The 16,169-nt window shown below is 40.2% G+C and overlaps 1 protein-coding gene across 1 annotated transcript in view; it reads left to right on the top strand.

Annotated features, from left to right (window-relative positions):
- Lonrf3 (LON peptidase N-terminal domain and ring finger 3) overlaps nt 1-12,236 on the top strand; it is a 36,182-nt gene extending 23,946 nt beyond the window's left edge. Inside the window, exons 8-12 of the mRNA XM_048797109.1 lie at nt 6-64; nt 1,636-1,794; nt 3,025-3,187; nt 4,150-4,299; nt 7,204-12,236. Coding sequence (XP_048653066.1) covers nt 6-64; nt 1,636-1,794; nt 3,025-3,187; nt 4,150-4,299; nt 7,204-7,359 — 687 coding nt within the window. The 3' untranslated portion in view covers nt 7,360-12,236. The remainder of the gene's footprint in view (nt 1-5; nt 65-1,635; nt 1,795-3,024; nt 3,188-4,149; nt 4,300-7,203) is intronic.
- The last annotated feature ends 3,933 nt before the right edge of the window (nt 12,237-16,169 follow it).

Below are 16,169 nucleotides of genomic sequence, written 5' to 3'. Positions count from 1 at the left end.
TCCTTCCAGAGGAACTAAAGGAACGAAGAAGGCTTCATGAAGAAGAAATGGAAGAACTGTCTAAGTATGTATATGCATGTTTCTGTTTTCAGTTTCATTCATACCAGCTCATGAGAGTTGAATGTGCAGATTTTTCCCCCCAGCTCCTTATTCAGAGATATCTTGGTGGCAACTTTAAACTGGCCATGGTGAAAACATTCATACCATGGAAATCAGCAAATGGTATAAAGTAGGATTCCCTCTACCCCAAAGCCAGTTGTTAAGCATTTACCAACACACCACTAAAGATGCATAAGCCAAACTCACAAACTAATAGGCATCTTGGCACTTGTAACGGGCCTTGCTGGGAGGAGTAAACTGGAATAGCATAATCAGGAGAACTTCTGCTAATTGAGGCTCCAAGCTCTGTCTGCTTAGTTAGCGGAAGAAGTAAGGGGCCACCACTAATTTCTGCCCCTTTTATTACCGCCCCCCCATCCTCACATCCATAGTGCAGTTCTTACAGTATTTTGTGAGTATTCTGTGAGGCATGGTTTCCTGTTAGCAAAAACCAAAAAGCAACTAAACAAGAAAAAACTGTTCTGGTTTTATGTCCACCCTGTAGAGAATATTTCTAAACTCTGCCATCAGTTTGTTTGAATGTTTCTCTCACTTTAAATAATGTTTCCTCTGAAACTAGAAATGTTTTTATATTGGCTTATACTGAAACTACTCAGAACATCATTTTCTTTTTCCCCTCATTCTAAAGTTAACCTTGAGTCTCTCTGAGCCATATTCTCAAATATCACATAAGGTGTTATTAGTAAATATGGGAACATACTTTGGGGCTTTCTATTTGAAGGAATTCTAAACCTAACCCTTTTGGGATTTGTGCAGATAGTCTTATATCTCTGTAGGTTTAGGTTCAATGTTCCTGCAATGGATTGTTTATCAAATAAGAGGATAAAGAGGAGCTGGCCCTGTTGGGGATTCTGCAGTGGGTCATGTGTCTGAATCTTTGGGGGGTACTGTTGAAACACAAATCCCTGGATCCTAGTTCCATAGCTAATCCCATCAGTATCCTTGGGAGTACGGTGGCCTAGTCATCTGGATTTAAGGGTCCCTGGTATCTCTGATGCACAAGAGTATTTGAGCATCAGTGGGTTAAATTACTCTTCTCTGTCTCTTGCTTGCTCCTCTTCCTAGTTGGTCTTTCCATGCACATTTCTGGCAGGGAAGGTGTTACAAATTTGAGATGTCACGAGGACCTTGCAAAGAATTTCCCATCACCTCTTGATGCACTTATACCTTCAGTATTTGTCAGCAAAACACCTAAAGAGGGACCATTTTGAGTGAAGAGATGAATCATAGAAAGAAAAAATACACAACATAGCCATAACTCACAATCTTAAAGTACTAGAGAACTTCTGAAGCCACATTAGAACATGTGCAATCCAATTTTAATCTCTTAGACCTTAGGTTAACCTTTGCACCACATTGTGGGACTCAGATCACAACATTAGTATTTTTTTATCAGTCATCAAAATTTGATGGCTACTTGCCTTCTCTCTGGGGAATTACATGGTGATATTTGACCATCCTTTTTGTGTTCTACTCCATTGCTTTGAGATCCATCTAATGTCCTCTTCCTGACAGCTTAAATAAGAACGTGCCTATTTTCGTGTGCACTATGGCCTATCCCACTGTTCCTTGTCCCCTACACATCTTTGAGCCTTGTTACCGCCTGATGATTCGCAGATGTATCGAAACAGGTACAAGACAGTTTGGCATGTGCCTTGGAGATCCTGTCAAAGGGTAAGTGAGAAGCCCTGGGAGTAAAGGGAGGTTGGTAGAGAGGGATGTTTTGTTTTACTCTGGAGTGTTCCCAGAGGTAGGGAGACCTATCTCATGAGGTTTAGCCAGCTTAAGAACAGGAGCATTTGTAAGGATGATGGTCTCTTTGGTGCAACATTTACTAAGTGAGAGGCTGCCTGTTTAAAAGAATCCTAGAGTCAGTCTTTTGTAAAGCAGGTAGTTTATATTGTAAAACTTGTTTTATAAGAGTGTAGGCCGGGGCTGGGCATTTGGCTCAGTGGTAGAGCACTTGCCTGGCATACATGACCACTGTGAAGAAAAAATGATGTGGTCTCTGGAGTCAAACTCCCTAGATTTATATTCTAATTTCATCCTTGGAGCAATTTTGATTTTGGGCAAGTTATTCAAACCTCTCTGTATCCAGTTTCCTTGTCTGTTAAGTGGGTAAGATGATAGTGCTTACCTCATTGGGTTTATTTGTTGGGAGGATTGATGAGTTAATAATACACATAAAGCACTAAGTGCAGTTCCCAGCTGTCTGAGTCCATTTTGACATGCTATGACAGAATACCATATACTGAGTCATTTATAAACAATAGAAATTTATTTCTCATGGTTCTGGAGGCTAGGATCCAAAATTAAGGTGCCAGTGTCTAGCAAGGACCTTCTTGCTACATCATAACATGGCAGAAGGGCAAAGAGAAGCTGGGGGGGGGTGGAGAGAAAGGGGGTTATACCAAGCTGTTCTTAACTCTATCAATCCATTCATGAGGACAGAACCCCTTTGGCCTAATCACCTCTTAAAGTTTCCACATCTTAATTAATTTCAGCATGAGTTTTGTAGGGAGCAGACATTCAAACCATAGCACTGGTACACAATATGTGCTCAATAAATGGTAGTAGTTATACTGCTATGTTAAGGGGTTTTTTTTTTTTTTCATATAAACACTGCCTGTTACTGTGTGAGAGGCTGCTTATTTTAAAAAACCCCAGAATTGGTCTTTATTAAGCAGGTGGTATTTATTATAAAACTTGTTTTATAAGAACATGGGCCCTGGACTTAAACTGTCCAGGTTCATATTTTAGCTCCATCCAACTATTGTACAGTTGCAGTTGAAACCCAGGGGCAGGTAAATAGGCAGATGTTCCTTAAGGCACAGCACAGGGTTATAGAAATGATTGGGGTCCAGGCCAGTGAAATAAAACTCAAGGATCTACCTTCTTAAACAGGTTTGCAGAATATGGCTGTATCTTAGAGATCAGAAATGTTCAATTTTTTGCCGATGGTCGCTCTGTGGTTGACAGCATAGGCAAGAGGCGCTTCAAGGTGCTCCATCAGGGTCAACGAGATGGCTACAACACAGCTGACATTGAATACATTGAAGATCAAAAGGTGAGGGTGGCTAGTGCCAAGAATCCTTGTAACTTGGCATACAAAGATGATTGCAAAAGGATTTCTCAGAACTGTCTTGGGGCCATGTTATTTCTCACCAGATTGCTACAGCAATGCTAAATGCTGCTGGATTGCTGTCCAATTGCAGATTTGTAGTGACAGCACTCATTGTCCTGGCTCTCCCTGTTTAGCTGCTGAGTTGCAGCTATGCATAAGAAATGCTACCTCAGACCAACCCTGGGGCCCTTTCCCTGGTAGAGCCCAGTTAGGTCTCCACCAGGGAAAGCAGGGGATAGATCTGGAGTGGGGCCTATACATAAGTATTTATTATCAATTTATTTTTTCTTTTGTGATCACTGTAAATTCACATATGCATTTGGATTTTTAAATGTACAACATGGCTAAGAGCCCTTCCCTGAAAGCAGAATCACTAATCATCCCCTAAAGCAGAAAGATGACCTGTCCAGTTAATCCTCAGTTTTTTTAGCAAATGGGTGGAAGAAGTCAGTCATCCCATATTAATTTATATTTACATTCACTATGTAGTAGATTAATGAATATTTGATCAGCAAATAAATGTATTTGACTTTGGAGATAGTTACACATTGAGACACATTTATATCTCTGTTCCCAGAGAGCAGTGGGAAAACAAGTGTCAAAACAAAAAGGACAGAGGCCTACACCAGCATAATCTGTGTCCGCTCAGGCCTGTTCCACCGTTTGGCTTTCTGAGCATCTTGCTCTTTTGGCTACTCTCCACAGGTGAACTTTCCTGCTTCCCACCCCCAACCATATATGCACCTGGCTATGGAGTGTGTCATACCATATACAGGAGAAAGATGTGTGGGTGAGCCTTGCCACAGGAAGGCAGAAGGGATGCTTAAAGAGGGTCAACATCAAAAGCAACTCTGGGAGGAATGGAGAGGGTACAGAATGTCTCACTTCCACCTTGATACTTTCAGGTTCAGGGAGAGGATTGTGCTGAACTTATGGGATTGCATAACTGTGTCTATGAGCAAGCGGCATCATGGTTTCACTCACTCAAATCATCTCTGAAGAATCGGATACTCAGTCACTTTGGTCCAATGCCAGAAAAAGATGCTGATCCCCAGGTATATAAAAATGTCTTCATATAATGGGTTGCCCCATCAGATGGGAGTGCTTGAGGCTTGTGATTAGATAGGTGTGTGGTGGTCATTCAGCAAATCCTAAGTGTAAAGGGGAAAATGGATACAATTTGGTATTATTTGGCTAGACAGTGAGCATCATGGGTAAAACCAAAAGGATTTTAAATCAGAATTGGGGTAACTGAAGTAAAGCATTGGAACTTGAATCTAAGATAGACATTGAGAGAGAAGTGAGGTGAGTGAATGGTAATATAGATACCATCAACAAAAGAATGTTCAATGGAGTTCAGACTTATAACTTGGTAAGTTTAGGGTAACAAGATATATGCAAAGGCCAGGATTTAAGAGAAAAGTATTGTGGGAGCTAAAATCAAAGGCTGCCACTTCCAGAGAGCTCTAGAACTTCTCCTCTATTAATGCAGGAGCTTGGAGATAGGGCCAGTTACCCTCCAAGATTCTAATTGCAAGGCCACAAGAACTTTTCATGCCCATGCTGATCCATACTTAGTCCTGCAAATCTAGACATTCACTGTTGTCCTCATCAGAGCAAACAGGTCCTAAGAAAACTGACCCCATCGTTAAAGTTACCCTCATTTGAGTCATACCAGAAAATAGTTGATTAGGTCCTATTATATCGGTCTTCTACCTTGAGGGACAGGTCCATTTACAAGATCAAGCTGAAGATCGAAAGCCCACTAGGAAAGAGGAGAAAGTAGTTTCTTTGCCTGCCTGGTATAAATCAAGGAGTACTTTCAGAGAATTCCAGTTCTAGGAATGCTTCCTTCCTAGGACAAGTCTGGAGATATCCTAACCAAATATTTCCTTACCACCATCTTTTCACTCCTGTAAGTTCTTTGATTCATTACTTAGGTTCATTCTTGACACAGCAAAAAAATATGAATATTTTGAATATCTATATTCTGGTTTCTCTGCCAAATGACTGATCCTGTTTACCTTTCTAGCAGTGTGACCTTGGTTAAATCCCTTCCCCTTTCTCAGCTTTTCTCTGAAGTGAGAGAGTTATATGAGGAGGTCTCTAATGTCTCCTCTTCCTCTTGCATTCTGATGCTCTAAGACATCTGTCTTGCTTCCTTATGGGCTGATATATTTTGCTTTCCTCAGACCACAAAGATGGCTCCTTTCCTTCATACGAAGGCATTGTGAGTTTGAAGGGAGAAGGGCCAGAAAGTGCTTCCCAGTGACCCAGCTTCTGGCTCTGGGCCATGGTGACTCAGGATTACAGCAGAGCTCTGAGCAAGCTCCATGATCAATCTTGATGCTCCCCTTCATCTTCTGGGACACATTCTCCCCGAGTCAGGCAGAAGATAGAGATCAGCAGTGCTTACTGCATCTTCCACAGGAAAAAATACAGATGCTACAGTATTATTTATAAGAACTTAATGACACAGAAAACTGAAATTTTGGGTTTTGTTTCTTTTCTTTTTAGTTTTGTTATCATGTTGCTTTGTCAATGGCAGCACCAGCAAAAACCAAAAGGCCATCCAGTTTGCTAGCCAGTGCTGCAGCCCAGCAGCCCTATGAATGATTGTTCTTAGCTCCAGGAGGAGGTTTCATAGAAACTGCCACAAAGATTAACATCAGCTTCAATATCTTTGTTGATGATCCTGGGAAAGAATTCTGAATGTCAATCTAATATGCAAAATGATTATAGGAGGGAGATCATGTTGCAGACTGCAGTGAGGGACAAAAAAAACAATCCAGGTGAAGCTAGAGACAGAGAAGTAAAGAGGGCAGTGAGATTTGGGGAGAATCAGTTGATCCAATTTGGAGCTAAATAATTCCAGGTGTAAGGAGTTTGGCTAGAATGTAGTTCTCCATAGTTAGTTACTAAAACCAATTTCCTGAAAGTTCTAGAAAGAAAACTCATTTTGAGTTTCATAAGAAATAAGTTGCCAATGTTTAAAATGTACTGGGGAAACTGATTACAGACAGAATTTTGGTGAAGAATATAGATGGGACAAGAAAGCTCTTTATTTAAGAGAAACATGGAGAAGTATGAAGGTTAATATGAATGTGTTTTTAATTGGAATTTTTGCAAAATGGGATTGCTGTTCTTTGAAACTGTAAATCATGCCCTTGGTTTTAGGGGAGAAGATAGCTGTGGCCCTGTATAGTGACTTGGCATAGCTAGACTATTGCCTTCAGCCAGAATAAGAAAATGGAAGGAGTTACGACACCTATAAAGCCTGTGGAGTCATGGGAATTAAAGACCTACAAAGTCCAAAGGACCTAAACAGGATCTTAAAAGTAGAAGGGCCTAAATAGGGATATTCCAGCTCATGACATCACACTGGCTAGAAGGCATGGGGTGTTGGCTTGTCTGCTTTAACAAGTACTCAAAATAAATCTAGCTCCAATGGAATAGAGGGTCTGAGTCTTGGAGGGCTAGGGTAGCTCTATTCCATGAGACCATTCAGGATCCAGACTCCATCACAAAGGCCTACCATCCTTAGAATGTTGTTTTTGCCTTTTTGATTAAGAAAATTTAAAAAATCATCATCATGTTCATTGTGTAGCTAGAGGAAAGCCAGGAGAAAGAGGGAAGAAGAGGGCACATGCTTCTTTCCTTAGAGTATGACCCAAACACCATACATAACACTTCCCTTTATACCCCATTAGCCAGAACTTTGTCTTATGGCCTCACCTAGCTATAAGGGAGGCTGAGAAATGCAGTGCCTCTCCACTACCGCCTAGGCAGCTATATATTCAGCTAAAATAAAGAGGAAATAAATATGGAGGCAGTTACCAGTCTCGACCACACACACAGAAGCAGTTCTACCTGGATTGTTTATTTTGGGCATTTGAAAATCTGTAGACCCATATGGCTTGCAGGGAATAAGATGATCCCATTGTGTTTCTCTGTTGCAGATCAACCCAAATGGTCCTGCCTGGTGTTGGTGGACATTAGCTGTTCTTCCCTTGGAAAGCCGCGCTCAGCTCCCATTCCTAGCAATGAGGTCTTTAAAAGATAGATTGAACGGTATTCGGCGAGTCCTGGCCTTTATATCCCGAAACCAAAACTAGCAAGATTGGATCGTTGAAGAGGAACTCCCACCCTCCCCATTGCCTTGGGGAAGTCTTCTTGTAAATATTTCTAATTGCAATAACATCTTAACAGAAGGAGGGTATCAAGCAAACAGAGGCATTACTCTGCTTTTGATCACACAGACAATTAAATCAAGTAGAAAGACCAAAAGAATGTGACCTGTTTGGAACTTTCTGTCTTAAGATGCTTCTTGAAATGCTGCATAACTACATAAATAGCAGAGGTGTTTAAGAACCCAGGAAAAATTGATTTTAACAAAAATTTTTTTCCTGAAAGTTTAAGACAATTTTGCTTTAATTTGTCTTTCATAGATGAATAACTATGTGATTGAAATGTGAAGCAAAGATACTAATAATGAATCACGTTGCTGCATTATATCACTGACTTGAGGTCTCATTCCAAATGGTTCAGGTTTTATAGAGCATTGTGTAAAATAATGTTCATACTTCTGTCTGTTTTAATAATTTATTTTTTGCACTACTGTATCCTTTTTTCTACATGTGTGTTTGTAACTATTTAAGTGTACATTACTGAAAAGTCCATTGCTTTATTTATTGATGTGGTTTACCATGTACCTTGGGGGAATAACAATACTAGAAATGCACATTTTTTTTTCCTTTAATCAGTTTTTACTACATTGATCCCAATTTGGGGACTTTCTATCTATTCTGGTGGATGTTTAAAAGAATTTCCAAATGATGCTAAGGTCATCTATTTTCATAGAATCCATTTTTCCAGTTTGAAATAAACAACATAAAATAGCTAAGTGATTTAGCAAAGATTATGGTAGATGCCAGGGTATAGTTAAAAATCCAATTTCTATGTGTCATACAGAACAGGGCTGAAAGAATTATTGTTCCAGAATGAAGACATGAATCACAGGAATGTCTTTTATGATAATCTATTATGGGCATTTTTTTTCAGCAATCTGATTAGAAGTATATTTTTCCCAGTGCAGTCAGGAATGGGATTTTAGGCAAGATAATATTTAATCCTTTAGAGGAAATGACATTCAGTTTGGCATATTACAGCCATCCCCCACTATCCTACATACCCCACCCCTTTTCAAGGTTCTGAGGATCAAGACAATGGGCTAGAATGTGCTGAAATACTTGATGAAGGACTATTCAATATTAAAAATGTAAAGAAACCAGATGGGGTAGAATCCTAAAGAGCCAGACAATCCATGATGTCATTGTCTAAACACTGTCATTTTTCCTAGTTACAGTGGGCCACAGTTTTCAATTGGGGGTGGGGAAGAAGGGTTGAGGAGGTAGGAGTAAGCATTGTTCAGCTTCTTTAACACTAGTTTGATTCCTTGGTATCAGAAGAACCTGAAGTAATATCATGAGTATGGGACTATCATGACAGAGTGAAAAGATTAGGCTGGGAGGAAGGAAGTTGTTGCATTCATACCTTCAGGCAAGTTGTCTCATCTATGTGATTTTGGATAGCTGTGGTGCATTATTCACAGTTGTGAAAAGCAGCCACCTGCATTAGCTTCACTTCGTGCCTCTTCCTGGTGTAGAGAGAGGGAAGGAAAAGGAGCCATGTCTGCCTACTCTGTTAAGGTTAGAAGGTCATGCTCAAGACACTAGGACTTCTATCACCACCCATGGCCATAAATAGGAAAGGGAGAATGAAATGATCCAGAGACTTGTGTAAGCAGAGACCAAATGTTTTTCTGCACTTGATTAATGGAGTTGTCAGAGCATTATGTTACCAGATTTGAAGTTTGGGGTAGACTGGGCTGGTGAAGAATGTATAGATAGAATGGAATAAAGGCATAGTTAATTGCTCAATCAGATTCTTTAAGTCTCAGGCAGCAAGAAGTTAGAGGCTCTTCCCTCCCATCTGATGCCCAACCAAGTGGTCATAACATGGTCCTAGTACTGTAGTTTCCTATTATCTAGTGTAAACACAATAAAGAAAAAGGTCATATGGTTCCCCATATACCAGATATGTTACTTTGGCAAGTGATTTAACTTTGACTGAGCCCCAGTTTCCTCATCTATGAAATGGTGATGATAAATACTGTTATGAACAGTTGTTATAAACATTAAATGTGATATTTCAAAAGTCACACAGCACAGTGCCTTCACAAGGGGGGACATTCAACAAGTCATAGCTTTATTAGATATGTTATAGTTACAAAATGTCATCGAAGGCCTACATTTGCATAGAACACTGCCTTTACATGCACTGCCCACTTGCAATACCTATAAGCTTGGTGGAATTTGCACTACTGATTTTTGCACCATAACTTGATGGTTTGCAGCTAATTTCTTTTGGTGTTAAGTCTGTTTTGGAAAGTGAAAAGACTGGAGAACAAATGAGGGTCAGAGACAGGGACTAACATAGACCAGCAAACATTTTCTCATTTCCATAAGAGCTAAAAATTAATGTTGCTTGAAGGTCTAGAATTTTGGATGGGATGGAATCCTTAAGTTGTTGCTCCATTATAATAACCAAGTCATCACTCCTTGTTCTCCAGAAACTCACCCATTACAGGGTGATTGGATTTTACAATCTATGACTTGTGTACTTAGTTCATGGTATTTTTTTTATGCCGTCCAAAATAACAGATTCAACAAAAATGCATTGGAAGCCTATGATGTACTGGGTACTAACCCAGGTGATGTCACTTATATTAGCTCATTATATCATTTTTTTTCTCAGAGCAGTTATTATCTCCATATTATGGATGAGAAAACTGAAGCTCAGCAATATTAAATACTTTGCCCAGATAATATGGTCATCCAGCAAGTAACCATTCTTGATTTTGAACTTTGCAGACAAACATATTTAATAGTTTGTGTTATACATAATATTATTTAACAGGCATGGCAGGCACATCACAAAAGCACCCCAAAAGCTCACAATGGAAGGTTGCCAGTAAAATGAAGTTACCTAAAACATCTCTGATTAATCCAAGTCAAGAAGGAAGTAGATTTCTTATGATTCCATATCATAGAACATGAAATTCCATACCTTAGAATGCTTCTTGATAAGGGAGTACCCAACTCCAACACATGAAGATCTTGGCTAGGTAGAATTGCACTTTACTTTCAGTAGTTGTAGATACACAGTTAAGTTGTTCCACAGTAAGCTTATGTTTCTTAAGGCTAGTGAAACATAGTCCTTGGCTTTATTTGAGACATACTTGAACAGGGTAATCAGTTAGACTTGACCATTTTTACTCTTTGTAAATTGGTCTTGCTGCCAAGCCAGAGAATGAGGAGTATATATAGAAAAGACATAAGGTTAAATCTAGGCTAGAAGGATAAAGAGTTCCCCCTTGGTAGATAGTGCCACTTGTTGGGTTAGTTTTTCTGTCTGTATTGACTGACCCAGTCTTTTCCTAGTAGGTTATTTTATGTCTTTCTGTCTGTCTCTGTGTGTACCTATACACACATACATATATGTATACTAGGTAGCAAGCAGACACCATGCCTTTCTGCTTTGTACCATAATACTGCTGCTAGCTAATAACCAGCAAAATGTAGAAAATGAAAAAGGAAGAAACTAATTTTTTGTAGACAACTAGAGAAGAGTGCTTTCCCCTGACTTAGGGGAGCGGAGAATTGACTATTTTAACAGCTTGCCTTTTCTGACAGCTGACTGCTCTAGGCCAATGCTGCTTTAATAGCAGGGTCAAGTCACTGTGTATGTGGCGAATCCAGCTCTAACTATGAAGCTGGCCTAGGCTCAGATAATCCCCTGTGACTGGCCATTGGAGTGGTAAAACTCCTGAGGCTGGTTCACAGCACCCAGAGGTCTCTTGCCATCAACAGATTGCATACTATTGATGGACTATAATCCACCGGGGACTGTGTTCCTCATGCCACTTCCATTTCCAAGGTGAGAGTTTTATTCAGGGACTCCTTGCTTGAGTCCCCAATTGTTGACTTTGACTTCACATCCATTTCCACTCACCAAGGCAGAGTCATAGCAGAGTTGTGTGACAAAGATGTGAATGAAAGGCAGCCAGAGTACTGGAAAAGGGCAGGTTTTCAGCCCAGCGGCCTGAGGAATGAGGTTTTGATTCATGATTGAAGACAGTTGTGAAAAGCAGCCAGCTGCATGAACTTCACTTTATGCCCCTTTCTGAGTGCAGAGAGAGGGAAGGAAAAGGAGCCATGTAAAATGCACACGTTCAGTTCATTTCAGAATGATAGCTCATCTTGTTCCATGTTTAACTGGTTAATAATCTGGATTATGCACATCCAGAGGTAAAATGAAGAAATTTTCACTTACAAGTGGGCATTTCCAAACATGCTAAATTAACCTCCAGAGAGAAGTGCCTGTGATCTCTGTTCCTGGTATCACTTTAAAGCTTTTGCTTTATGACTCTGTAGTCCTTTAAAAACTTTTTGCAGCAAATGTGATGAACAGAAGTTTACAAAGCAATACTGTAGCGTATGCGTCGTTTTAAAAGTCAATTAACATTCATTTATTGTTGCAATGACAATAAACCACAACAAAATAAAAGGAGAGCAAAAAGTTCAGTGTGGCACCATTGGCTTATCTTAGATTAAGTAGTTCCATTGTTGTGTGCAGTTCTCAGTAATGCCAGGATTAAAATAGTGGCAAACGTGTATGTGTGTTTGATTTCCATTTGTTTGTTAAACAGCCGTTTTACTCTTGCACTGTAATAAATTGAAGGGAAATTAAGACAATGATCCCCCCCTCATTGCTATTCTACTACCTCTATATGCTTGATTTCTTTTTAGGGGTTCCCTTCTTCCAAATCTGTACAAAAAAGTTTCAGCTCATTTGTGTTGTAATAGCAATGTGACATAGATAGTCTCTGTGAAAGTTGTTTATTCATTAAAAAAGGTTTCCTATTGTCTCACTTTCTATCTAACAAAATTGTGCTCACACCTTAGGAAAAGAATTACCCAATTAGCTTCACTGTCATTTTCTTGGAAGCTGAATAGAGAGGAAATGGGTGTAATACATTTCACTGGAAGATCCTTTAAGGAGCTGTGGGTATAGCTTGGTAGTACAGTACTTGGCCTGCGTGAGCCCTAGATTCTAGTCCCAGCACTTCAATAAAAAAGAGCCTTTAAGGAAACAGACCTGCATTCAGATAAGTTCTTCTGTATGTGGCAGTGAAGTAGATATTAACAGATTAATGTGACATATATTATGAAACATTGGCCATAAATTGTTTTTTTAAAAAAAAGCTTGTCATATGAAGAATTATGTTGAAGTATTTTTCATATTTTATTTTTTAATTGTACACAATACAGTTGTTGTTGTTTAAGGATCGAACCCAGGGTCTCGCACATGCTAGGTGAGTGCTCTACCACTGAGCCACAACCCCAGCCCCAGAAGTATTTTTTTTCAATAATTTTTTTCAATAATTTGCCCTTAGTTTATTTGTGAACCCAAACATATATTGTGTTTGTTTAAAGCAGAGCACACTACCCACTGTTTTCTTTAGTGTTATAAAATGTTTATGAGTACAAGCTACATGTTTTTATTTTAATTATTTAAAGTCAAGGGTCCCCCCCCCCCATAACATACTGGGGATGAATCCAGGGCCTCACATGCTAGGCAAGCACTCTACCACTGAGCTGCATCCCCAGCCCAACATGAACCTCTTTACAGGAAAAGTGGTAAAATTGATCAGAATGATGAGCAATATTGACACAACTGACCCCCATAAGAGAGATTTGGCAACATCCAATCAGTGCTTATTTTTGTCTCATGTCTTTGTTGGCTTATACAAGTTCCCTTTTATGACTAAAGGAAAAAGGACATAGAAATGAGACAAAAATGAAGCAATAAGCCCACGTGCATTGGTGCATGCCTGTAATCCCAGCTACTCAGGAGGCCAAGGCAGGAGGATTTTAAGTGGGAGGCCAACCTGGTCAACATGCAAAATATAATCTCAAAAAAATGATACAGAATTTCACTTTGAATTGAGCTTGTTCTGTATAACAGAATCTTTGAGGTTATCAATAAAAATCAGAACTCCTGCCCAACTAGGCCCCAGAGGAAATGCTTGGCTGTTGAACTGTACCCTTCTGTGCCAGGGTTGCCACTTCCTGGTTCTCATGAGATAAAACCCACTCAAACCAAATCAGAAGCTTCCATCCAGGAGAGATCTTCCTTCTAGAATGCCTGCATAACTTTCTCTCCAGATTGAGCCACCTAAGAAGGTCCTATTTGCAGTTGTTCCTTAGGCGTTGAATAGAACTAAACCTAGTGCTTTCTGCTTCTTGTCCTCTGGGATTCACTCTGGCTCCTTTGAGTTTTCCAGAATCAAATATGCCTCTCTAGGATGTACTCTCAGTCACAATATGATATTTTAACAACAGAAGGAGAGTAAAAATGCCCTAAGCCTATAGGCTTCCCCAAGTTGAAACTTCCCCTTCATAACTAATGATTTTTTCACTCCTGGGAGGGGCTGGTGTCAATACTGCTCGTATTGACTTCTTCCAGGTAATGCAGAAACTTCCTAGCCAGAACTGTCTGTGGTCAGCTCAACATAGAGCTATGGCCTAGTCAAGAAACTCTGCCTCCATAGAGTTTAGCCCCCTGCTCCCATCCTTTCCAATTTTTTTGGTTGTTAATATCCACATTTCAACCTACATGCACATTAACTGGCCATTCTTGTTTCCTGTCTACTCGTACACATGTGTTGCCAAATGTCATTGGTGCAATAGAAAATCCTGAAAAAAAAAAATTTGCTCCATTTATTCAAGTAGAGCTCCCCAAATTATACCTCTTTCCGTAATACTGTTTACCTTCCATGAAGTCAACATCAACAATTTATGGATTCCATAAGTGCAGCATAATTAAGTCTTGAAATATCCCACTTTCCCTACATCCAGTTTGTTATCTTGAACTTTAGAAGTACATTATGGGGATATTTAACAGAGTCATGGGAATAGAGGAGACTGCAGTGCTTTTGTCCCATCAGGATATCTACTGCCACTCTTAGAATAGTTGTCTTCTATCTAAGAGCCCAAATGAGAAATTTCATAAAAGGACCAATATTTAGGGTTGAAGGAGCATTGTGTCCACAAGTGGAGTTAACACACTTCCTCTTAAATGGTCTACCACAATGAACTCCCATTGGAGAGGGAGATGGATGGATGGAGGGAAGGAGGAAGGAAGGGAAGAAAAGGAGGAAGAATAGAGAAAAGAGTTATGGAAACTGCCAATTGTGATAACTGAAGTGACTATCTCTTCATCTCCTGGGCAGAACCTCATATATCTTCTTCCCATATTGACTGTGGACTTCCATCTTCCATGCCCATTGTGGATGTCACTTATTCCCAAACCAAGACAGCAGTCATGTATGCAGGACATATAATTCATGTTCTCACACCCTTAGGCTGATCTCATAAAGGACAAATAGTATGCCAAGTGTCCTTTGTTAAGCTGGTCACCCAGCCAAAGGCTGGTGCCCATTGAGTGTTTACTACATGCAAGGTTGTTTTTTCTAGATTTTTTTAGCATTTATCTTCTCATTAGAACCTCACCATAATCTATGAAGTAGGTTTCTATTCCCACATTATAAGTGAGTGAACTCTAGCTCAGGGTGGTTATGTTACTTTCCTACAGTTTACTGATTAAAACCTGGGCCAGATCCTGCATGGATTCCAGAGCCCATATGTTCGTTCTTTCTTTTCCAGAGCCCACATGTTCTTTCTTTTCCTTCCTTCCTTCCTTCCTGTGCTGGGTATTGAACCCAGGGCTTTGCACATGCTTGGAAAGTGCTCTACCACTTAGTCACAATCACAGTCCAGAAATGAAGATATTTTAATTTCAAAAGAAGAGCTACACATCCCAGTGCCACAGACCCAGGAGAACAAATCAGCTCATGGATACCTGTGGAGAACTTCAAGTCTTGATGACAGCAAAATGGTAGCAACGATGTACTGAATGCTAAGTACGTGTTGGCCACTGTACTACACATTATTTTATTTAGTCCTGAGGAAGGTGCTAGTGTTACCCATGCTTGACAAAGAAGGACATTGTGGCTCAGAAAAATAAAGTAACCTTTTCAAGGTTGTAGCTAGGAAGCAGGGAGGTTGGCTTGGAATTCAGATTGTCTGACCTCACAGCCATTGTTTTGACTACAAGTTAGGTTTTCCTCCCATGAAGGCTATTCTCCTCACTTCTCAGATTGACTCCTACCATATTATTTCTAATTCTGGTTCTCCAAATACTTGTCCCCTCTTGTGTCTTTAGGGCCTTTCTTTATGAGGGCCTCTCTCCCTAATGACTACAAATTCAGGGCCCCATGATAGTCAATAGAGTTTTCCCAGCTTATTCTTCACCCTATACACCTCTGTGGCTGCTTTGATTATTTTGTTACAGAAAAAAAAATGTACATGCAGTTTTAGACATTTTTTTTTAAATTTTTATTAGTTATTGATGGACTTTTATTAATTTATTTGTTTATATATGGTGCTGAGAATCGAACCCAGTGCCCCACACATGCTAGGCAAGCGCTCTGCACTGAACCACAACGCCAGCCCTAGTTTTGGACATTTGAAAGAAATGTTTGAGGTGATAGATGTGCTAGTTACCCTGATTTAAATTATACAATATAAGAGCCGCCCCCTCCCCCTGCGCCGGCAAGGTAGAGGGAACTGTGACCACCCACAGAGCAGGCCCAGCGGCCTGCTGAGGGGCAGAGCCGCCCCCTAACCCCCGCGCCTGCCAGGTAGGCGGAACCGGGACCACTGACAGAAAAGGCCCAGTGGCCCGCGGCGGGACAGAGCTTCCAATCACTCCTGCAAGGTAGGCGGGCCTGCGACCCACC

The sequence above is a fragment of the Marmota marmota genome, unplaced genomic scaffold, assembly GCF_001458135.2.
Source record: "Marmota marmota marmota unplaced genomic scaffold, marMar, whole genome shotgun sequence".
In the NCBI taxonomy this organism is placed as follows: Eukaryota; Metazoa; Chordata; class Mammalia; order Rodentia; family Sciuridae; genus Marmota; species Marmota marmota.
Note: the sequence above shows the minus strand (reverse complement) of the source record. Positions and strands in the feature narration are given on the sequence as shown.